The 24,234-nt window shown below is 35.6% G+C and overlaps 5 protein-coding genes across 5 annotated transcripts; 3 read left to right on the top strand and 2 right to left on the bottom strand.

Annotated features, from left to right (window-relative positions):
• Positions 1-2,660: 2,660 nt before the first annotated feature.
• Positions 2,661-6,769, top strand: LOC116139023 (dol-P-Man:Man(5)GlcNAc(2)-PP-Dol alpha-1,3-mannosyltransferase). Its single transcript, XM_031424703.1, has 13 exons — positions 2,661-2,917; positions 2,999-3,033; positions 3,135-3,272; positions 3,548-3,616; positions 4,299-4,456; positions 4,530-4,596; positions 4,708-4,761; positions 5,007-5,095; positions 5,215-5,331; positions 5,649-5,758; positions 5,853-5,931; positions 6,305-6,361; positions 6,448-6,769. Exons 1-13 carry the CDS (start codon positions 2,779-2,781, stop codon positions 6,614-6,616), a joined length of 1,281 nt encoding a protein of 426 aa, XP_031280563.1. The 5' UTR covers positions 2,661-2,778; the 3' UTR covers positions 6,617-6,769.
• A 453-nt stretch (positions 6,770-7,222) lies between these two features.
• LOC116139014 (heat shock factor-binding protein-like) lies at positions 7,223-9,161 on the top strand. The gene is made up of 4 exons (XM_031424694.1): positions 7,223-7,371; positions 7,820-7,873; positions 8,179-8,245; positions 8,739-9,161. Exons 1-4 carry the CDS (start codon positions 7,369-7,371, stop codon positions 8,882-8,884), a joined length of 270 nt encoding a protein of 89 aa, XP_031280554.1. The 5' UTR covers positions 7,223-7,368; the 3' UTR covers positions 8,885-9,161.
• Positions 9,162-9,637: 476 nt separating this feature from the next.
• On the bottom strand, positions 9,638-10,208 carry LOC116139013 (protein RALF-like 33). Its single transcript, XM_031424692.1, has one exon. The coding sequence runs from the start codon at positions 10,167-10,169 to the stop codon at positions 9,822-9,824; it is 348 nt and encodes a 115-aa protein (XP_031280552.1). The 5' UTR covers positions 10,170-10,208; the 3' UTR covers positions 9,638-9,821.
• A 1,878-nt stretch (positions 10,209-12,086) lies between these two features.
• LOC116139012 (protein LOW PSII ACCUMULATION 1, chloroplastic) lies at positions 12,087-16,816 on the bottom strand. Its single transcript, XM_031424691.1, has 9 exons — positions 16,550-16,816; positions 15,752-15,855; positions 15,129-15,264; positions 14,677-14,908; positions 14,275-14,432; positions 13,617-13,805; positions 13,092-13,192; positions 12,735-12,831; positions 12,087-12,402 (listed from the first exon to the last, which is right to left on the bottom strand). Exons 1-9 carry the CDS (start codon positions 16,799-16,801, stop codon positions 12,328-12,330), a joined length of 1,344 nt encoding a protein of 447 aa, XP_031280551.1. The 5' UTR covers positions 16,802-16,816; the 3' UTR covers positions 12,087-12,327.
• Positions 16,817-19,347: 2,531 nt separating this feature from the next.
• Positions 19,348-22,278, top strand: LOC116139034 (putative indole-3-acetic acid-amido synthetase GH3.9). Its single transcript, XM_031424716.1, has 4 exons — positions 19,348-19,663; positions 19,758-19,859; positions 20,581-21,404; positions 21,519-22,278. Exons 1-4 carry the CDS (start codon positions 19,371-19,373, stop codon positions 22,079-22,081), a joined length of 1,782 nt encoding a protein of 593 aa, XP_031280576.1. The 5' UTR covers positions 19,348-19,370; the 3' UTR covers positions 22,082-22,278.
• The last annotated feature ends 1,956 nt before the right edge of the window (positions 22,279-24,234 follow it).

The raw sequence follows: 24,234 nt of genomic DNA on the forward strand, positions 1-24,234 counted from the left end.
TCAAGTCAAGTTTGATCACATTAGAACTCGAACTTGAACTTGATTAAGGCTCGAATACTCAAATTCAATTGAAGCTCAAATACTCGAATTCGATTGAATTTTGTATTCTCGAACTTGAATAAAACTCGATTATACGAACTCAAATTCGACTCGAATTCCAATTTTAGGTATCAAGTTCGAACTCGACTTTTCATACTCGAACTCGAACTCGAACTCAGTATTGTAACGCTCAATATTCTTACAATTAATATGTTGAAATTGATGCTGATGATATGATATATTTTTATATAAATGTTGCAGCTATAGGATTTTCCTATACTCCTATATGGCAACATCTGGCCTCTTCATGAGCAGCTTATCTTCTCATAGTTCTTCTTACTCTTTTGGAGGAGCCAATTGCTCCTCCGTGATTATGGTGGCATGATGACAAACAACAAAGGAAGAACCAAATGCCTATAAAATGAAGATGGTGTACGCAAACCAGTGCGGGACGATAATAGATGCTGAAGAAATTGAAAAAATAGAACTTGTTATCAAACCAATAATGCTCAAGAATAGAGACTGCGAGAAGTTTGTATAAGCTTCTGCAAATGCAAAGCCAAATGATGGTGGCAAATAGAAAACCATATATATTTGCTGAATGTGTTTCCAATAGAGACTTGACTACTAGCCTTGGACTAGGGGTGAAAATCAAGCTGAGCGGCTTGATCTTGACTCGATTTTGGCTTGAACTCGGCTCGATGAGTCGAGTTCGAGTAGTCATTTGAGTTGAGTTCGATCACAATAGAACTCGAACTCGAACTAGATTAAAGCTTGAATACTCAAATTGATTGAAACTCAAATACTTGAATTCGATTGAAGCTTGTATTCTCGAATTCAAATAAAACTCGCCTAAGACCAGATTATACGAACTCGAATTCCAATTTCAGGTGCTAATATTCTCACAATTAATAATTTAATATTGATGTGATGATATGATATGATACATTTTTATATAAACGTCACATATATATGACTTCCCTATACTCCTAATATGATAGTATCCGGCCTCTCCACGAGCTACTTATCTTCTCATATATCTTCTTGCTCTTTTGGAGAAGCCAATTATATGTCTTCGTGATTACAGTGGCATGATGATAAACAACAAAGGAAGAACCAAATGCCCATAAAATGAACATGGTGTACGCAAGCCAAATGCTTGAAATCATGAACGCGTATAATTGAAGAAGCCAATTATATGCCCCCGTGATTACGATGGCATGACGATAAACAACAAAGGCAGAACCAAATGCCCATAAAATCAATATGGTGTACACAAACCAAATGCACGTAATCACGGAGGTGTATAGTTAGAGAAGCCAATTATACACCTCCGTGATTACGGTGGCATGACGATAAACAGCAACGAAAGGACCAAATGCCCATAAAATGAACATGGTGTATGAAAACTAGTGCGGGACGGTAATAGGTGCTAAAGAAATCAAAGAAAGAGAACTTGTTATAAACCAATAATGCTCAAGAATAGAGACTGCGAGAAGTTTGTATAAGCTCCTGCAAATGCAAAGCCAAATGATGGTGGCAAATAGAAAACCATATATATTTGCTAAATGTGTTTCCAATCGAGACTTGGCTACTGAGCCTTGGACTTGGGGTGAAAATCAAGTCGAGCCGCTCGAGCTCGACTTGATTTTGGCTCAAACTCGGCTCGACATTAGTTGAGTTGAGTTCTAGTTCAAGTAGTCATTCGAGTTGAGTTCGATTATAGTAGAACTCGAACTCGAACTTGATTAAAGCTCGAATACTTGAATTCGTTCGAAGCTCAAATACTCGATTTCAATTAAAGCTTGTATTCTCGAACTCGAGTAATGAAACTCAAATAAAACTCGACTAAAGCTCAATTATACGAACTCGAATTCCAATTTTAGGTACCGAGTTCAAGTTTGAACTTGATTTTTTAGGCTCGACCTTGAACTAGAATTCGGTACAGTAGTACTCAAGTCGAGTTTGACTAACCAGATACTCGACTTGACTTGACTTGATGATACTCGACTCGAATCTACTCGATTTCACCCCTACTTCATGCTATCCCTACCGAAGATGTCGAGGTGGACCTCCACTCTGACATGGGATGGCCCATGCTTCATTCCCAATCCTCTCGTCCTCCAGATCTGCCAGCGCCTAAAAGTAAGAAGAAAGGATGATGATCTTAGTTTCTTGTTTGTAAAGCCTGCACGCTCTCTTTGGGCATTTGTGCCTCTTTTTGTGTTTTTGTTTTCGAGCTTGCATGCTCCTTTATAGGCATCTATGACTTTTTATTTGAGCTTGCATGCCTTTGAGATAGGGGCCTGTGTACCTTTGTCGTTTTAGTTTGTGTTAGCCTATGGGCCATTTGCATTACTTTGTAACCTTTTTCTTTTTTGTTATAAAACTTACTTACCCAAAAAAAAAAAAAAAACACCTATTCTGTTTTTTTAATCCAAATAGGATAATAGAAAAATGATTCAAAAGAGTGAAACAAAAGGCAAATGTTCTTTTCTATGTAGATGAGCTTAATAGCCACTTATGTAATTTCTGTACCGGTGCGCTGAACCGACCAAACTGCAAACCGTTCGGGTCGCATGAACCGGACAAAATAGAAAGTGACCTGGTCGAGGGCATGGATATTTCGACCTATCTTTGATTCTGAGCAATTTTTCAAAAATTAAACTCACCGTTTCAATGACGCTTCCAAGAAATACTTTCACCATAGCAAAATAGAAATCAAAATCAACAAAGAGCATGGCGGGTGGATCAACGACTCGGGTTAAACATGATGCTTCGTCTCTCAAAATTTTCAGAAATCCGAAAATCGCATTCGCTTTTGGTTTAATATTGGCGGATGCACTTCTCGTTGCTCTTATTATCAAATATGTCCCATGTAAGATCAATTTCTTTTCTAACTCTTCTTCTTTTCTGTGATATTGTATCTTCTTGTAATTGTTTTTCTGAATAATTGCAGATACCAAGATTGACTGGGACGCTTACATGGCACAGGTTTTACAACATTATTATTTTTTATTTTTTTCTGAGTTGAGTTCAAAAAATCACACCAATTCTTAGTTTGCTCAAGTCTTGATATGGTTTGCTGTAATTAGGTAAGTGGGTTTCTCGGAGGAGAAAGGGATTATAAAAATTTGAAAGGGGACACAGGGCCTCTGGTATATCCAGCTGGCTTTCTATATCTTTATTCTGCTATTCAGTATATTACTGGAGGGAAAGTCTATTCAGCTCAGGTAATCCTATTCTTCCTCGCATTTTAATTGTCGAAAATACTAATTTATCTATGGCCCAAGTGCAATTCTGATCCTCCACGGCCAGTATTATCAGTGTCTTAGAGGAAAGTTACTAGCAAATCCATAGAAACTATACTTGATTGGGTATTTTTCGAGTTCAAAACTTGTTTCCTTTGCCTCTAATATTTGTTTGGCTTTTAATGTATCCATATTGAAAATTGTAGGTTGTGCTCTCTTATATGCTTACATAATTTTCTTTTTGGTTGTGGTTGCAGATTCTTTTTGGCGTTTTATATTTTATAAATCTGGCAATTATCTTATTCATATACGTGAAGACCAATGTGGTATGGTAACTTACTTGCATTTGTAAATATGTTGTGCTAGTTAATTTGCCTTAATAGAATTCTGCATGCCACTGATGTGTATGCAGCAGTGATATATGTATTAAGTACATATATGTTAGTTAATGAATGAAGTCTACGTGAAAAAGGGCCAATGTTACATTATATTCACCAGCAAACCAGAGAATGAACTTCGTGAGCAGCAGAATAGATTTAGGGGCCTAACTGCTAAGATCTTGTGGAGGCAATAGTGTAAATTGATGTTACCTTGCTTTTACGATGTTGGTAATGTGATTTTAATTTAGTGGCTTATATGAGCTATTGTGAAGAGTGAAATGAGCTATTTTAGTTATAGCTCACATCATTGTCTGTTTTCAGGGTATTATTATTCGCTTACCATGTTATGATTTCCGTATTAGGGGTGTTTCATTGTGAGGCTTGTCCTGTGCAGTTCTCTGGTCTCTTAGAGTTTCCACTCTGCCCTCAGTTAGGAAATTTAAGGCCCTTCAGACCCAGGTTTTCTGTGAAATGCTACTCCTTTAAGTTTTAAATTTTTTTGTCTTGGAAGAATATTTCTTGTGTGTAAAAACATTTTTTTTTTTAATCTCTTTGAACCATTTTCAACTTTTTCTTCACATCTTACCATTGATAAATGAGCTTTAGTTTTACGTAACATGTATTGCAGCTACCGTGGTGGGCGCTTAGCTTGCTTTGTCTTTCCAAAAGAGTACACTCAATCTTTGTGCTTCGTCTTTTTAACGACTGTTTTGCCATGACACTCCTCCATGCTGCAATAGCCTTACTTCTTTATCAGAGATGGAATTTGGGCTTGATTGTTTTCAGGTAGTGTTCCATTCATATTGCATGATTAATATATTAAGTGAATTTGGTGTAATATCCCTCTGTATTTGTACAGCACAGCTGTCTCAATAAAAATGAATGTGCTCCTCTATGCTCCACCTCTATTACTGCTCTTGTTAAAGGTAAATTAACTTCAGAGTTCAGATTGGCTATATTTATTGAAGTGTGTACTTAAATCACCTGTAAGAATCACTCAACTCCCTATTTCTTTTTTGGGAACACTTATTTTGTAGGCTATGAGTATTGGTGGTGTGATATCAGCTTTAGCTGGTGCAGCACTCATGCAGGTATCTATCCCATCCCTTTTTGTTTTTTTGGAGACTAATCATCTGTGGATACATGAATTATTTCCTACATTAGGCCTTTTTGAATTCTATATAAGAGATTTTTTAATCTGCAAAAGACCTTACTGTTTTTCCTTCCTGCTGTGGTTAGGTGAGTTGGGCTACTACCGCAATTGACTTTGTTTCCTGGGCAGCCGTTTATTCAATTTGATCACTCATTTCAACATACTTGATGGATGGTTTGGCAGATTCTTTTGGGGCTTCCTTTTATAGCCTCACATCCAATTGCATATATATCAAGATCCTTCAATCTTGGGCGTGTTTTCATCCACTTCTGGTACTTTTCATTTGGCATTTATGGTCTGGAAGATTTGATGGTTTCTTATTGATTGTTATTATTTATTTGAGCTGGTTGAATGTTGTGATCAGATATAGCTTTTGGATTTGTCTTTTCAGGTCTGTTAACTTCAAGTTCATTCCAGAACCACTTTTTGTGTCAAAGGGATTTGCAGTTTCTTTGCTGATCGCACATCTTGTGTTACTTGTAGCTTTTGCTCATTATAGATGGTGCAAGTAAGTAAAAGGGGCTCTTGTTCTCCATTATGATTGATGAGTGTTAAATTGCAATTTTCTTGATAATCAACATGCTAAGTTTTCCAACTGTAAAAATAGTAATGGGGAAACTATTGCCTTGCGTTTGGAAGAGCTCATATCGTTGTATGTTAAAATGTGATGAGTACTACTATCTGTCCATTAAACTGTGAGGTGCAATTCTTCTGAGATGCTGCTTATAGATGGATAGTTGGGCTGACTGGGGCATGTATATCTAGATGGAAATACTTAGCAGATGCATCATTTGCCAATGTTTTTCTGTGTCTGGTTCTCTGCAGGACTGAAGGAGGACTTTTCAATTTTTTGCACTCCAAATATGTCTCTCTAAAGCTGAAATTTGCTCTTTCAAGTTCTAGCAGTTCATCATTTAGGATCCTGAAGAAAGAATGTAAGTACTGTCATCCAAAATGAATTAATCAGTTTCTTGAGAGTATCTTTTTCTTTGACCTATGTTCTCCTTCTTTTTGGGGATATGATTTCAGATATTGTAACGACTATGTTTGTTGGGAACTTTATTGGCATAGTGTGCGCTCGCTCATTGCATTATCAGTTTTACTCGTGGTATGTGGCTCTTTTTTTTTTTTTTTTTGTGGACAGAAAACTTCAAAGCTGACTGAATTCAGAAGTCTATCATTTGAAGCCTGATGTGATTTGATTTGTAGTATTATAGATTGTTTTTAGTTGGTTGATGTTCAGCTATTATTCTTCAAATTTATGTTCCAATGACTTGAGATTAGTGGTTCTATTTCTTTTTTTTTTTTTTCATATGTTTTGTGTTGAATTTGCTAGAATAATTTCCATGGATTGCTTGAATGTGCATGCAAATGTCATTTTTAGAATGATGGAATAAGATAATAGTAAAATTGCGATTTGAGGTCAAGCCTCTTTGATTTTAACTGGAATTGCACTGATTCCATAATGTCTTCTTGTGCAGGTATTTCTACAGCTTGCCTTACCTGTTGTGGAAAACATCTTTTCATACATTGCTTCGGTACATTGCTGACATTGCTCCCTAATTAATATTTGTTTAACAACTTCTACCGCATATACTCACAATTCCATTCTTGTGTTGTGCAGTTTGATATTGTTTATAGGAGTGGAATTGTGCTGGAATGTCTATCCTTCAAACATTTATTCATCTTTTCTTCTTCTGTGTCTACACTTAATTATACTGTGGGGATTATGGTCAGCTCCTCCCGAATATCCTTATGTAGAGGATAAGCCTTCAAGTAGAAAGAACAAATGAACTTGCAAGGGTTGATATTCTTCTCCCTACTGTGAACGAATCATACAAAATAGTTATTGAAGGATAACAGACAAATGTTATTAACTTTTCTCATTTTTGTTACGTTGTATTTTTTAGATATTATTGTTACACACGAGTAACTAGTTAAAGGCTAATCTCTACTATATTTGCTTTTCTTATTTGATGTATTTGTGGTTGAATATTGCCCAAAAGGGGAAATAAAAAAAAAAAATAATAATAATAAGAAAAAGGAAGAAAAGAGTTTCTAGGCTACGGTTTTAAAATTCAAATCAAATGGCGCTCCCTTAGCTATGCTTCAAGCTATTTGAAATTTAAAGGATCTTTAAATGAAAATGATCAATGACAGAAATACCCATCTTGGCTAGTTGCTTCTTGCTTTTACATTATTCATAAAACTTCCATTATATTGACAGATAAATTTTTAATTTCACTAAAACAAGTAAAATTCTTTGAGGATTCACGCTCACATCTAAAATCCATAAACTTCTAAATTTGTAATTAGTCTCATATAATTAAAGATTGAAGGAATATTATTGTTTACGCTACCGTCTTTTTTATTTTTTGAACGGAAGGGGTACATTGGTAATTACACAAGAAAGGAACCTGTGCGGTTCTCACATAATAAATACAGACGATCATTTCCTACTCCCCCGTCATCGGCACTTGAATTGAGATTGAACGCAAACGCATCGCATCGAATCCACTGAACGGAAGAGATCCACTCGTGAACAATGGTAAGCCTTATTCCTGCTAATTCTCAATCCTATATAAGTCGTCCAACTCGATTGTGATTTGTTTCATTTGTGGTTAAAGTTGTAATTCGCATTGTATAATTAGGGTTTGATAACTTTTTGGTTTAGAATTTCGAATTGTTTGGATCTGTTTTCACTCCACACATGGTGATGTTTTCGGTGTAGAATGTAATGTTCAGTTACAAAATCTGTTCACTCGTGATTTTCTTTTTCTGCATTTTCAAAACTGCTATTTTATATAGTTCATTCTTTACGATTAAACTAATTTAAATTTTGTTGAGCATTTAAGATTGGGTTTAGTGTTGATTTCTAGTTTCAGTTTTATATTCTTGTTCAAGTTTGCGCAGTTAAATTTGAAGCGGCGGCTAGTCCTATCTCTTTGTTTTGGAATATTTCTTTTTGAATGCACTAAGTGGTTGTTTGTTGGCAGGACGGGCATGATTCAGAAGATCCAAAGCAGAGTACGGCTGACATGACTGTTTTTGTGAGTTCTTTAATTCATATAAACGATTCATTTAGTACTTGAAGTCTTTGGTTGAAACTATAATATAGACATTTGGGTATTATTCTTATAACCAATTTACACAGATTTAATTTCAGGTCTTAATACTTCAAAAACTTTTGGCTTCACACATTGTGCTATGATTCACTTAAGAGTTATGATTGATTGTCTTTTATTTGCTATAAATGATTGAGCTAGTGCAAGGCTCTGCAATCTTGTTACTTTCAGTGGGATTGTCTAGATGGGGCTTCGGTAATTGACTTGATTGCTATATTTTTTCTTTTCAGGTGCAAAATCTTCTTCAGCAGATGCAATCCAGGTTTCAGACAATGTCTGATTCCATTGTTACAAAGAATATCCTTTTCTCTTATATCAAATTTTGATGGTAATAGCTAGGAACATCAAATAAAATTCACTTTTTCTGTTCATATTAGATTTCTGTGTGTTGTGTTTAATTTGTTTCTTCAAATTTATTGAGTATTCACAATGAGTTGTCAATAATTTTTAGCAGAGTTTTAAACATTTTTGTTGCCCATATACATTTTAAATTTTGAAAAATATGCAAACAGATATTCAAGGTAAGTTAGGTAGTGTAAACGACAGTTGTTGCATGTTATGGTCTAAACTCTAGAGAAGATGTCCTTGAACTAAAGAGTAGTAACTATGGTAGGGATGAGGTTGAAAACCTCTTTGTGTTCTTGGTTTTATCATACAAGGAAGAAATCATTGGGTTCCAATTTGGATTCATTTTATTTGCTGTTCTGTTATCTGTGTAATTTATAAGTATATTCTTCTTAAGCATGATTTTAAATTTGGGAGATTAATTGCTTCCTTGACTTCGAAGCACTCGATGAAATGGGAGGCCGCATAAACGAGCTGGAGCAGAGCATCAACGATCTGAGAGCTGAGATGGGAGTAGAGGGTTCTCCATCACCATTGGCCCCATCCAAGCCAAAGCAGGGTGACGGGAGTCAAGATGAAAGCTCTGCATAGAATTAGTAAAAGTTTGTAATTTTGCTATGGAGATAGATTGAACGGCGAGTTATGAGTGCCCCAGCTGTTTTCATATTTGATGTTTCCTGGTTTTTCCTTTGCACTGACAACTGAGAGTAACTATTTCCAATGTATTGCCATTAATTACTGTCACGTGAAACAGCTATGCCATATCATCCATTTACCACCATTTATGTTGATACAGAATTGCTTTTTCTGTTAACTTTTTTGTACATCTTTGTTCATGGAAATGATACTTAGGGTGTGACTTTAATCAGTTTATCCATGGATAACGAACTCAAAAGGTTTTAACCGAATCTATGCTTTTAAATATCTATTCCGATAGTCATTTTAATCTTAATTCATAAGAAGCAAAGACACGGTTGCCTATTGATCATTGTGCTGAATTATGATTTGGTTCATGTTTTGTGCTCTGCAACGAGTGGGAAGCCCTTTCTAAGACAGATCTATCATTCTATCCTATATGCGGGTGTTCAAAAGCGGTTAACCGGTATTCCTATACTTCAGATTGTGGGGGGCATCTTGTGGTCGACTCGGCAGTCGGCACACACAGATGGGTTGGCTTCCTGTGAATTTTATCTTACTTTGTACGATACTTGGAAGGTGGAGGTTTTTTTTTATAAAAGTCAAAGATGAGAAGTGGAGTTTATGTTTTGCTGGAAGCAGAACTATTGGATCATTTTAACCATGTTTCTGAAACGGAAATCAATTCACAGGTAATAGGCTCAGTCGTAGAAAGAGAAAAGAAAGTCTGAACAAATAATAGAAACAGTCATTTGGGCATGACAGTAATGGAGAGACACCATGTGAGTACATATTCTTCCATCCAGGAGTTACTAAATCCTCTTAATTATTCTACTAATTCTATTTTACAAATGAAAAGCAAATATGATATAAGACACAGAAAACAAGCAACTTAACTACGGCAACGCGTAATTTCGGTGCAGCCACGATCGTAGGGGTTAGCCTCCGCACCAGTTTGGCAGTTGTAGTAGGAAGCACCCCTTTGAGAACAAGGCACAGTGTCTCGCTGCAGCGCTCCATAGCTTATGTACTGTGTTGTGGCCAATACACGGCGGTTGATCTCAGTATCCATTTCAAATTCATCCTTAGCCATGCACTCAGCTATGGATCCTTGGCAACGTCCTTTGATGGCCATCCAACTCAACTCCTGCTCACCACTTGCATCCACGCTCCTCCACGACATTGCCAGTCCTACAAGGACCAGGCAAACCATCAAAACCAAACCAGAGGCTCTTGCCATTGTAGTGTTGTGTCCTTCCAACTTTCGTTCTATATTGTATTTGTATTTATGTATGATACTTGGGACAAGACAGCGAGCCGGCCATTACTTTTAAAACAATTCTCACTTAAGATAGTGACATTGTTTTTCCATATATTTACCACATATGCCATTTCGCTTCGTTCATTTTTATTTAGTATTTATCACAATTCGTTTGTTGATTTCATAATTTAACAAATGCACGTTAAATTGAAATTTGTTAAAATCATGTCCTCAAGTTGGAATCTTTGAAGTTCGGTGATGGCAGTTGTGTAATTAAATTGAGAAGGAGGCATAAGTTTAGAGTTGACTAATGGAGGAGGAATATGGATGGGTGCTTATTCTTGGTCTTGCTCAACAAACTTCTACAGTTGGCCTGTCCCAATCGAGATTATATATTGGTTTAGAGGAAATACCTAACACAAAGAACAATTGTTAAGTGAATTGAGAAGTCATTTCTTTGATAAGTCTGATTAGTTTAATGACTCTAATACCAGTTCAAACCCGCTCTTATTGCTGTGAAAGAAAGCTGGATTCTTGAATATCACCCTGATTCTGACCTCTTCAAAACCTACTCTACTAATACAACCATAAATAAATAAATAAATAAAATGACCTCATAATACCATGCATGCATATGAAATAATACTTAATATGCATTTACGCAAATGTCAAAGTTGAATTGGTTCTGGAAGGACCATTTCCTTTTTTAAATGTAAAATACGAACCTCATGGTTTCTCTAAGTCCTATCATGTTGTATGAAACGAGAACGACGATGCCCAAACCAAACCCACGCTTAATAAAAAGATGTGTTTAACTTAAGAAGCAACTGCCTCTCTCATCTCATCTGTCTCAAGATCCAATCCCTTTCCCCATCTTGCCTCCTTCAAATTTCACTTCTTTTTAGGTTGGATCCATCAATTATTATTATTATTATTCTATTCTATTCTTAAATTTCTTCTCTAATTAATGGTTTTTGACATGTACACAATTACTTAAACCCAATTTCAATTTTGCCCTCAGACAAGAAAATTAGGAATAATTTTTTGCTTGCAAGAAATAATAGAGTTGTAATCGTGAAGATGAAGCATCTCAATTTGATCACAAAATCAGATGGTTAACTTTTATTTGTTTAAATTTCAGCTTTTCGGATAAAGAGTTAATGACTTTTTCTCACCCAAATAATGATTTAATAATACTTTTCTAATACCACTTTTCCACAAAAAAAAAAAAAAAAAAAAATACACTTCCGATTTGACGGCAAACAAAGAGCGAACTTGATCTATTCTTTTGGGGCTTTTGAAGAGGGAAGGCAAGTGAGTGTTTTGGTGGTAGAAGATTGAATTTAAGTGATCGTGATTGGTTGAAATTTAACTTGAGAGGGATGGCTGCACAAATCTTAATCTCTCAATTGTTTGCGATTGACGGGGTTAATGAGAGTAAGATTTGAGGGTTTTTGGTGAGTGATGATTAGGGAAGAAAATAATAGCGGTGTGAGGTTACTACGATGCTGAAATCGGCTAGCGATTGGTGGGGTTAATAAGAAAATGTCATTAAATGTGTTTTTTAGGTAACAAAGTGACATTTTAGAAGCCTGGCATGAAAAACATCATTAACCCATTACTTGGGTGGGAGAAAGTCGTTTACTCTATGATAAAATGTATAAAATTTAGTAATAATGGTGCCTCGTGTAGTGGCATGTAACCCGAGTACCCATACAGTAAAAGAAACAAATCATGTAAAGAAAACTGAGTTAAATTCCCAAAACAGCAAAAGTTAAAGTTTGGCATATCACAGAGATAGTCTATAAAGAGACGGCATAAACTTAAAACCAAAAAACGTTTACCATGCAATCGAACTCAACAAAAACATGAAATAACAAATATTCATTATAGACTCAAACATAACCAAAATTCAATTATTTTCTACTTAAAAATTTCACCCTTATATATGATTTACAAAGGGGTTCCAAGAGATCAATCTATCTCATTACATCGCTTGTACAAAAGAGAAGACCCCATTAGGCATGAACAATAATATGATATAGAATCACTATAACAATTATAAATACACAAAGAGAATTACTTCTGATTTTTGTTCAAATTTCTCTCTTTCAAGAGTTAGCAAGCAGAAAACTCTTTATCTTTCTAGTTTGCTTAGCAATGCTTCCATGGGTGGCAGCTCTTTCACAATCTGTTGCCAGTCAGGCATGCCCTTCAAATATATCAGAGTTTATTAGTGACAACAGTTATAATATAAAATTATGGACAAAATGCATAAAACCTCATTACAATGATCACAAGAATCTCTTTTAAAAAATTTAGAGCTTGTCACACAACAGATTCTTAATGACCTACGTCATTTGAAATGCAGTTTGCAGATGAAAAAAGGGAAGTCTACGTTCTCAGCAATTTAAAAACTTTTCAGGGTATACAGTTTAGTCTAAGTGGTAGTAATTTACCAAATCTCCCTACCAAGCAGGCTAATAAATAACCAGTTCTATTTCAATTAAAGAAGTAGCACGAGGTCAGTCCACATCCACTCACTTTTCCAGATCTCCGAACTCGACCATCTAGGCGCAGGATTATGTAGACATCCTCACCAGGTGTAACTCCTTCAGACTTTTGTTGATCTCTGATCCACCTAAATCAGTACAGGGAATCTTTAATCAAGGGATATCAAAATTCAAACAAAAAAGAACAGTTGCAAAGTCCATTAAAAAATTTGAGTTCATCAATTATAATTGGATAATTGATAACAATATTTCAAGTTCAACCTCTTAAAGGTAAAGGAAAGCTAACAAAAGGATAACAGATTTATGTACTGCATACAGATGCACCATAAAACAAAATTTTCCAACCAGATAGTAAACAAGTGGTGAACAAGAAAGAGTAGCACCAAACCTTTCCCATTCAGCAGGTGATACAACTTCTGCCCTAAATCGAATTTCAGCTTTCAATTTTGATTTTGCAGTTATTGACTGAGCTCGTTTCTCAAAATCTTCCTGCAGTGTTGATTAACATACAGAGTCAAGAAAGGCAAATGCACATTAGAAAAATGCATCACAATTCTAACCCCCATGTCAAATTCATTACTAGAGAATATACCCTACTTGTTACATTATCCAATGCAATAAGTTGTATATCTAGACACCAAATTTCAGGAGCATCAAAAAGAGAAACAGAGCAAACTTCAGGAACGTAAAGCTATATGTTGAACAAATCTCTTTTACACCATAGAAATATATGATAAATGAAAAAAAAAATTAAAAAAAAAATATTTGAAAGTCTGCTAATGATGTTTGGCCGAGTTTTGACTTTGACCAAGAAATTTTTTGGGGGGCACTAAGTGAAACCATACACCTGATGGCAATTTGAAACACTGTGCATGACATTTTTCTTCACTGATGGGGAATCTCTGTTTCTTACCCCAATAGAAGGAAGAGCAGCAGCTGCCTTTGAACGAAGACCAAAGCCTTTCTTCTCCATCTGTGGTTCCCTACCTTCACCCCAAATGACAGGAACTAGAAGAACACCGCGTCTAAGGAGCTCAGTTCGAAACCTATCCGCTTTCTGTATGGCCAAGGAAACAGTTTCCTTTTTCCCTGCCAAAATAACCTAAACCAAGTCTCCATATGATTAAAAAATTTAACTATAGACAGTGATACGTACAGTTTGGTAAAAAAAGGAACTTTTATCTTAAAGTTACAAATGAGATGCAATCAGGTGATACTTAACAAGGAAAAGAAAACAACAGTTAATTAGAATCTGGATACACAGTAAAATCTTTCTATTTTTGATAATGCAAATATAATATCAAATCTTTCATAAAATCACTAGCAGCCAAGCCACAAAACTTTTTTTATCTACCAGTATCAAAATTCCAACATGTCCATCAATTAGTAGAACAGATATCCAAACCCAAAAATATGAGAACATATAAACATCTCATGCTACTCCTAATGGATAATGAAGCAATAGTCTGAACAGCAGGCAACTCAATAATTAGGACAAATTCTATGATGACAAGAAAAACATAATATTACAGTGTTAAAATAAGAGCGGTAAAAGAAGTGTTGGTACTAACTGGTCTAACAGTGTCTCGCAGCTGCACAAGTTCAACAATGCGATTTGTGGAGAGACGCAGAGGCAACCTTGATAAAGTTTCATCTCTGGATATTTGTGCAAGTTGTTCCTCCTCCTTCCTGTTGTCCCAGAAAAATAATGCCACAAGAACAATGATGCCTGTAGATTGCTGATTCAATAGCTTAGTCATGTTAAAAAGCCATATACAAAGTCCAGTGTATCTAATTCAATTCCGCTCACCAAAGAAAAATTAGCCACTTATAAAGCATGTCCCCAATAAACATATTAAAAACACTAACAATTTGGGTAATATTAAATATACCCTAAATTACCCCCCAAAAAAAATATTAAATATACCCAATGACAAAATATATCATAATTATAGCACAATCTACTACTTTACCTCCAACATTAATGGCAGCATTTTCAGCAGTTTCTAAAAGATTCGGAGCATCATCACCACCTTGAATCGCACGAATTAGCCTGGGTATGGTAAAGAATAAGGAGATTCCAGCAGCTGCAGAGAATGCCACATAAAAAAATCTCCTAACCCCACGGAATGGAGCCTGGACTTCACTGATGAGTTTGAGATCCCTTCGAAAACTGTAACCTATATCTTCCCCACCCAGCCTAGCCTGTAAGCATAACAAATAATTTCTAGATATACCAGTTGCAGTTTCAATAACCAAATGAAGTTATGGATTTAAAGATTCTATTGCTTTCAGCATCCAAGAAACTAAGAAAATGTATAGATGAGAAGCAATCTTTAACTCTACAGAGCAAGTTGAACTAAAGCTTCCAGCTGGTAAAATAAGTAGAAATTAACAAATACAGCAGCCCAAATGACAGACAAACCTCTTCCTGCAATTCCTTGAATTCGGGCAAAGCTCTAAAAGAGGCCAAGTCAGGATCATTTAGAATTGTGCCAAATTTCAGGTTATACTCTCTCAATGCAGTACGTAGACAGTCAGCAGCTTTCTTTCCTTCCCCTCTTCCTCAAAGTAAAAACAAAAATCAAAATTCCAAAGACAAAACTAGAGAAGGAAACAAACCAAGATCATGTTTACATGGTGTTTTTGTATGAGGAAGCTGAGACATTTGTAGATACGCTTTTGCTATGTTTGACTCACTAAAGGCCTTTTCCTGAAAGATAATAACTAATTTTAAGTTTTAGCAGAAATGCTCTATTTTTTCATGATGACTAATCTTAAGTTTTAGCAGGGATGCTCCATTTTTTCTTGGGTAGTTTGGCATGAGAGAAGGAAGCATAAAATTTGACGGACTTTTAAGCTGAAGCTCATATAAGTTAATAAAATTTACATGAGATCATTCTTTTTTCCACGAAGAGACATTGCTTGCACTTAAGAGACATTGTTTGTCACTTGGGAAACAACAATAATCAGCCTTAGGGAACATAATAAATAAAAAAACACATTGAAAAACCATACATATCCAGGAAAGAAAGGTAGACTTAATACCGGTATGCATGACAACAAGCTTTGTTATATAGAGCAGCTTGAGCCTCCAATGGGTTGGGATCTAAACTAAGAGCTGTTTCAAATTGTATTAAGGCGTCTTTAACCTGTAAAATCCACAATCACAGACTTGATATTAAATTCATATACAGTTTTATACAGTATGATAAAGTTCCACGTCATAAAAAACAGATCGCTAGAAAAGTTTCGCTAAATATAAGTATCTAACAATCAGTCAAAATAATTAAATAAAAGCATAGCACGCAAGGACATGCTATTGCTGACATTGAAGAACCTGAAATGAGTTCAATTATACGACTGTCTCACAAATGTAACTATTACAACAATATTCTCTTGGCAAGCAATTGAATCATGAGGAAAAAAAAAATCTTCAATACTGTTCAGATTCCATAAAGCTTAGCAAGAAAATAGTCCACATTACATACCAGATACAAAATACTGGATAATGTAAGGCCTACATGAAGAAGGCTAGTGATAAAAAAAAAACCAACTATTTACAGGTCATGCATTTTAGAAACTGGTGCAAAATATTATTATGAAATAACAGAAAAAATATTGTTATGAAATGACAGAAAAAGCTAAGTATTCCACAATCATTTCATAGATTTGATAAAACCGCTGATTTCAACCACTGAGTGATTACAATTGCGATAAAATGTGAACGAACATCAATGTTGGACAAAAAATCCACAAACCCACGTCACAGAACCACAATTAGAGTCCAAAAATTTGGAAATAAGGAATTGTAAAGATTGAAATAGTGAAAGTATAAGTACATACTCGTCCATTTGAGAATAGAGAGAGGCCCAGATTGACACAAGACTCAGCTGTTTCTGCATTGGTTTCTGAAGACGGAGAAGTAGAAGAGGAAGAAGAAGAAGAAGAAGAAGAAATGAAAGAGGCATGAGTCTTCTTTAGAGAATTGAAAAGGGTAGTAGAGTTGGGAAACCATGGTTTTGCTGTAGTTGTAGTTCTTGTTTTTGTTGAAGTTGAGAAGCAGAGCAGTTGCTGGCTTAGAGCAGCCACAGCCATTCAGTTTCCCACGTACCTCCACCAAATACGCTTTATCTCGACTCTTTCCAGACATTTTGTTGTGCTTCCAGTCCGAAACGACAGCGGATTGCTTTCCTACGGCAAAGACCGTTATTAAGTCACGTCACAACTATTTCCATTTTCGAGTTGTTAGGAATTTTTTTTTGTTTTTTAACGGCCGGTTGCTTGATTCAGTTACGTTTACGTATACTTCAATTAATATTTCGTAATCATGAAACTATTATTCAGATAATAGTTTTAGTACCTACTTCTATTAACAATCGAGAATAAATTCAAATTCAAGATCTATTAAACTTCCTATCGAATCAATTGAACACTTAAAAATAATTGTTGTTATTATAAAAATTTGGGAACAAACAATACTCCTTATGGTAGATAGATAAATTGGAATGCTAATAATTAATTTCCTTTCTCAAATTGAATACACATATAAAGAGTTTTGAGATTAAGGTTATGGTGATCCATTAAAAATGATTTTACCATTCACATTTCGGTATTAATAAATCTAACAATGTTTTCCCTATAATCCAACTTGCTTATTAGCTTAGGTTTATCAGGAAATGATGTGGAAAGACCTTCAACTGAACTCCGATCCGGAGGCTGTTTTGGGCCATGGAAAATTGAAGAACCTGTAACCAAAATTTTGGGCTAAAAGCCCAAAGATAACAGAAACATAAAATCAAGTTGAAATTCTGAACTATATCTTAACGTTATCAATAATGCAATGGTTGAATGAGGCAATTGCCCTTGCTTTGTCCTATTATTGAAGCTCTTTTTGCAAAATTTTGTATTCCAATATATGTATTATTAATATTAATTATATAATATAAATGTCCATTAATGGAGTTAGAAGCAGTAGTCCCAAATACTGAAACAACGAAATAAATGTGTTTTGATTGTTTCTTTTTTACTCATTATTCTGTGTAATAATATATTTCATCGAAACATTGTAATATGTCTGAGTACATTACAACAACTGTAAATAGGTCACCTACGTCGCTAAATCCAATCCACTTAATGAGCCACACAGTGTGTGGATAATATTCATCCTCCAAAAAAGAAACTACTTTTGTTGTTAAAGTTGGCCGTACAAGCACATTTCATTCATATCTAAATATAATCTTTGAAATATCAATCCGGAATGATTTGATTTTGTACATTCACGATCCTATACAACTTGTTTTGAATATATGATGAATATATAGTTAAGTTAGTTAAACAAAATTTTACAATTATATCTTTACTACTTACGAATCTCCTTCTCTATCTTCCCCGTCGATAACAAACCCTCCATCCTCTTTCCTTGGTCACATAGAGAGAGTCTTACAAGTAATCATCAAATCACATAAAGTCTAGTTTTCAGAAAATTTTATACAGTAACACAAATTTAATATGAATTCAGAAAGGACATATATTTATTGGGATTAGAAAGGTGGTGAGTGTACGGAGAATACTTCCAATGTGGTATTGGAGAACAGCATGATTTAAGATAATGGCACTCTCTCCATCTTTGTGGTTCATCTAGTCATATTGTATAAAGTTTTACTTTCTCCTGCACTATCCCAACACAATTCTTCCTAGGTCAAGCCGCATCTGGATACAATTTTATTTATGCCACTTGCACTATTGACTATTGTATGGTTTTATGCCGGGATTATCATGTGTTCACTCCACCAATTCACGAATTGAAGATCGTAGATGGATATGCCCTGGATATCAATAACTTTGTTGGCTGTGTTTAAAAGACGTCGATTATGAAAGTAGTTAATTAATTTTAATTGATCCTCTTTTGGATAAGGTTATTTTCTTTTCAAGCCCTTTTAGTCTATGGTTATCGATGTCAGTGTACTGTTCGTTGGAATCAAATATTCCTTGGTCATTAACATGGTATTAAGAATAATTTTTCTTTAGTTAACAGGAGCTTTGAATGACCTTTTGATACCTGCCGCAACTTGGTTCATGCATCCATCATCAGTTCATACAATATACCTATCTAATAACTATAATATATTCTTAATTAACATCCAGAGTATAACTATGGAAAGGACTAATGTAGGGTTTCCATTTTGTTTAAATATTCTGATTTTGAGTGAGAGAAAGAGCAGATTCCGTAAAGAACAATATTATATTATTAGCTTTCCAGAGACAATAATAATTAAAAGAGCACTATAAAAGTAGATGGATAATCCGTGATGTAGAACCAGAACCAGATACTGCGATCTTGAAATTTTCTATTTAATTTCCACGACATCTAGCATAAATGGGGTGCGGTATTCATAAAAAGTGCACCAACTAGCTACGCTACCGATGATAAATCAAATAAATCCATGGCATTAAATTGGATTATTTATTGTTTTGTTTACAAGATTATAGTATTATCATTACCGTGTACAATGACGTGGAGATAAAAAAACAAAAGCACATTTCCAATAGAAACGAAAAAAAAAAAAAATTGTGTTATATATAGACTACCAAATTAATCAACAGAGAGTATAGTTACATCCCGTACTTTCCTTCAACCTTGTGCTCATTTCCTTCGGGCACAATCATGGAATATGGGAAGAAACTGGAGTACAAAGGTGAGGAGGCATTAAAGGAGATTGAAAAGCTAACTTCAAAGGCCGATGAAGTACAAAATATGATTTTGAAAGAGATCCTAACCCAAAATGTGGAAACTGAATATATGAAGAAGTATATGAAAGGTTCAAAAGACGTTTCAGAGTTCAAGCGATGCATCCCTGTTATTACCTACAAGAATATTTATCCTTATATCCGGAGAATTTCTAACGGAGAAGACTCTTCTCTCATCACCGGACGACCTATAATTGAAATGTTATGCAGGTACGTAACGATATCTCTTCCCTTATACCTTGTTATTTCTGCTAAACTCTTTATATATGCACAAGGGTGATTTTCTGTGTACATATATATGCAGCTCAGGGACTTCCGGCGGAGATCCTAAGTTGATGCCATCAATAGAAGAAGATCTTGACCGCCGCACCTTTCTCTATAATCTCATCACGCCTATCATGAACCAGTTAAAATTTTACACCCTTTATTTATTATCAGTTTTTTCTCATTCTCTCTTTTTTTTTTTTTTTTTGTGTGTTTGAATCCACATGTAGACATAGTTTCAATATTTACACCAGTTAGTTTTAGTAATCTCTAGAAGGGTACTGAGGAGCTAAACTAAAAGGCTAACTCCTTTTCCCCTCTTGCATAACACTATAACACCTTACTCATGAAAATAATGTTATAAGAAATTCAGTGTCATCGATAATATCGATCATGATATAATGTTATTAAAGCCACATTGATTTGAGAAGGAATCAATTCGGTATAGTAGTGTACTATACATAGTACCAGCGGGAAGAATCTATATGCAAAATATATAATTCTGAATTCAACGAAATTTTATTTGTTTAGAGTATATTGACGTTGAAGTTAAAACACTGGATTCATGAACTTCCTGTACTTACAAGTGCAAGTGGCGTGTAACGCATGATAAGATATCCCGCAAATCATTTTATATATATATCCTTCAGAATTATCAGCAGCATTATCTATACCCATTATCCTTATATATAGTGATCGTAAAAGATCCGCAAAAAAAAAAAAAAAAAAAAAAAAAAAAAAAAAAAAAAAAAAAAAAAAAGCTTTATAGAAGATCACACGATAAGATAACTTTAGCCAGTAATGTTCTAGGCAGGCACTTCTTCTTGATTCCAATAATGCTTATATTGTCATTTCAATCCCAGGTACGTTCACGGCCTAGATGAAGGCAAGGCCATGTTTCTTTATTTTGTCAAGGTTGAAATGTCCACACCTTGTGGTTTACCAGCTCGCACTGTGCTCACCAGCTACTATAAAAGCAAACACTTCAAGTGTCGAACCCGCGACCCATATAACGATTTCACTAGTCCAGATCAAGCCATCTTATGCATTGATAGCAACCAAAGCATGTACTGTCAGTTGCTAGCCGGTCTAGTCCATCGTCATCAAGTCATGAGACTAGGAGCTGTATTTGCCTCCGCTTTTCTCCGAGCCATATCTTTTCTTGAACGTAAATGGATTCAATTATCCAATGATATCCGCTCCGGTCATCTTGACCTTATGATCACAGACCCGGGATGCCGGTCATCAATGATGTCCATACTTTCAACTCCAAATCCAAGTCTTGCTGATGAGATCGAGGAGATCTGTAGCCGTTCATCATGGAAGGGAATATTGTGCCAGCTTTGGCCTAAGGCTAAGTACATTGAGGCCGTGGTCACTGGTTCTATGGCACAATATATACCATCACTGGAGTATTATAGTGAAGGAAAATTGCCTTTGGTGTGTACCATGTATGCTTCTTCTGAATGTTACTTCGGAGTAAACTTGAAACCCTTGAGTCATCCAGATGATGTAGCATTTACCCTGTTGCCTAACATGGGTTACTTTGAATTTATACCCTTGGGAGAGAATGGTACGCTTTTTATGGACATTGATGAAGAAAAGGAGGTGCCCATGGATAAGCTTGTGGATTTGGTGGATGTTAGAGTCGGCTGTTACTATGAGTTAGTGATTACTACTTTTGCTGGTGAGAATATAATCTTTCATTATTCTATCTTTTTGTTAATCATTGCATGTTGCATTATTGTATTAACTATTAATCTTTCTCCCGTTAAAAATATTAATGTTTTAAATGAGACAGGACTATATCGATATCGAATTGGTGATGTACTCCAAGTGACTGGATTCCACAATCAAGCCCCCCAATTCCGATTCATCTGCAGGAGGAACGTTGTTCTGAGCATTGACATTGACAAAACAAACGAAGAAGATCTACACAAAAGCATTACAAAAGCCAAAAAATTATTGGAACCATACAATGCTCTACTCTTGGAATATACTAGCTATGCTGATGCGTCGACTGTGCCTGGACACTATGTATTGTATTGGGAGATTCAACATGTATATTCAGCAATCCCCCTTGATGCAAATGTACTTAAAGATTGTTGCATTGCTGTGGAAGAACAACTTGATTATGTGTATAGGCGATGCCGTGCATACGATAAGTCTGTGGGACCTCTTGAGATACGTGTGGTAGAGCCTGGTACTTTTGAAGCATTGATGGATTTATGCATCAGCCAAGGCAGTTCAATCAATCAATATAAGACCCCACGCTGCATCAAGTCTAATGCTGCGCTTAAGTTGCTTAACTCTCATGTGACGGCATCATTCTTCAGTCCTAGGGATCCAATATGGATCCCTTAAATGTGAATTAGGAATTTGCTTTTATTCTAAGCTGATCATCTTCCCTCTCCTTTCTTACGCTACTTATAATCTTATGAATTTTATGTATTTTGTCTTCTACAGTCAGCAGGACGCCAGTTTGTATTGAAGGCACATTACATTACATGTTGCCGTGATGAATTATGAATACATATGTATTTCCCTTTCTCTTGGATGAATGAATACATTTGTTCACAAGTTTATGATACAGATACAATTTATCTATATTATACTTGCCCTTTTGTTACATATATGGTGATGATCTGATTTCGGACTTCCTAATGTGTATATCCTGGCAATGTACGCAATTCATTAAAGAAAATACGTGCAACAACTGAAACCACATGCAGATTGATTGGCATTAGCTCCAATACAATACAACACAACCATTATGCTTGGGTCACAATTCGATCCTGCAATTAATCATTCAATGTATAATGTCAATAACATAATGCTTGAGTTGTGCGTCATGACATTACCTTTAAGACAGTCCAATCAAAGTTCGTGCTACTGTTGATCATGAAATTTTTAGTTACTACTACCCCACTCCTTGGAAATTTGGGCAGTATACATAGAACGATAGTGCCATAAAGTTCAGTAGCTGACTAACCAGGCCGACATAATTTTCAAGCGTGCCGTAACATGCGCATGCATTTTCCTCTTTTCAAACTTTCAACTCGAATGATGGATCCAGAATATATAGGTGCCTATACCCTAAGTTGTCTATAAAGTTTATTCAGAAATTGTAACAGTAGTAAGAAGTTAATTTTCTACCAACTAATTATATGTGTCCACCTCATCCATCCCGACCCATTTGATTTTTGTTTCAACAAAATTTACGGTTAATGAAAAAATATATTAAAAGGAAAATATATTATCATCAATAAACAAGTGTTTATTCCTCTAAGATTAATTTGAGAGTGAAATTAACCACCACTGACGTTGGATGGTCGGGTGGTCAACTCGGAGATTTTGAGTTCAATCCACCTTGGTTGCTAATAAGGATGACTACTGGAGGTATACTTGATCGTTAATTTTAGTCAATGGTTAACTTCAGGATCTCGAGAGATTAGTTAAGATGCGCGTAAACTGATTTAGACACTTTTAATCATTAAAAAAAAAAAAAACCCATTAATACAGGCTAGGGTTGAGAGAAGGCCCCAGCAATTGTATAAGCGCACATGTTGGAACAAAATACACAGGCAAATTGTGTGAGGTGAGTAGAACATCCATTAGTAGGATTTAGAAGACAAGGCCACAAGGGGCTGTATATCTTTGTTTCTTCATGTTTCAAAAGCATATCAATTGTTTTCTCTTCTCATCTTACTTTCCCCTCACCACATTTAGTGCTTGCTTTTGAGTTGTAACACCAACTAGGACCACTTCAAAACAATTTCATTGGCAACTCCATCAATGAATTAAAAGAAGAAAGCGACTACTAAACCGTTTTGCGTAAAATAATGAGATCATTGATAGAATTTGAGGTGAGTTCGACTCCTCACACAATAAGGCCTTATTGGGTGAGCAGTCATGCCCACCTCAAATTCTATCATGGTATCAGAGCTCATGCTCAGTTGAGCTGAGTATTTGACTAGCGAGTGACGAGTTAGAGCCGACAACTATCTCCAATAACAGGCATGACCTAACATATGAGCTTGACCATGAGATAGAGTGTTAAAGTCCTAGAGAGAGAGTGTTGAAGTCCTACATCAACTAGGCACGCTCAAACCACTAGTTTATAAGAGGGGGTAATTTTCCCATTCAACAAAGCCTTATTGGGTGAGGAGTCAGACACACCTCAAATTATATCATGGTATCATAGTAGATTCAAATTTCCAACATGGTATTAGAGTTTATTTTCTTAAAGGACTCGTGGGAGATGAAACTTGGGGCCTATCATAGCCAAACTATCTTAGACCCGACTCACACCAAGTGCCACAAGGGAGTGGTAGGCAGGGTGGCCACGACGACAAAGGTGTCATTGGATTTGAGTGGGAGAGAGTGTCACGCCGAGCGCCCGAAGCTGATGAAGGTAGGTAGGGTGGTCAACTCCAAAATTCTCACATCAGGCAGGAAGGATGCTCTTGAGAAGATGAACATGAGAAAGAAATGAAGAGACTCTAACACAGGTTGGA

The sequence above is a fragment of the Pistacia vera genome, unplaced genomic scaffold (genome assembly GCF_008641045.1).
Source record: "Pistacia vera cultivar Batoury unplaced genomic scaffold, PisVer_v2 Contig346, whole genome shotgun sequence".
Lineage (NCBI taxonomy): Eukaryota > Viridiplantae > Streptophyta > Magnoliopsida > Sapindales > Anacardiaceae > Pistacia > Pistacia vera.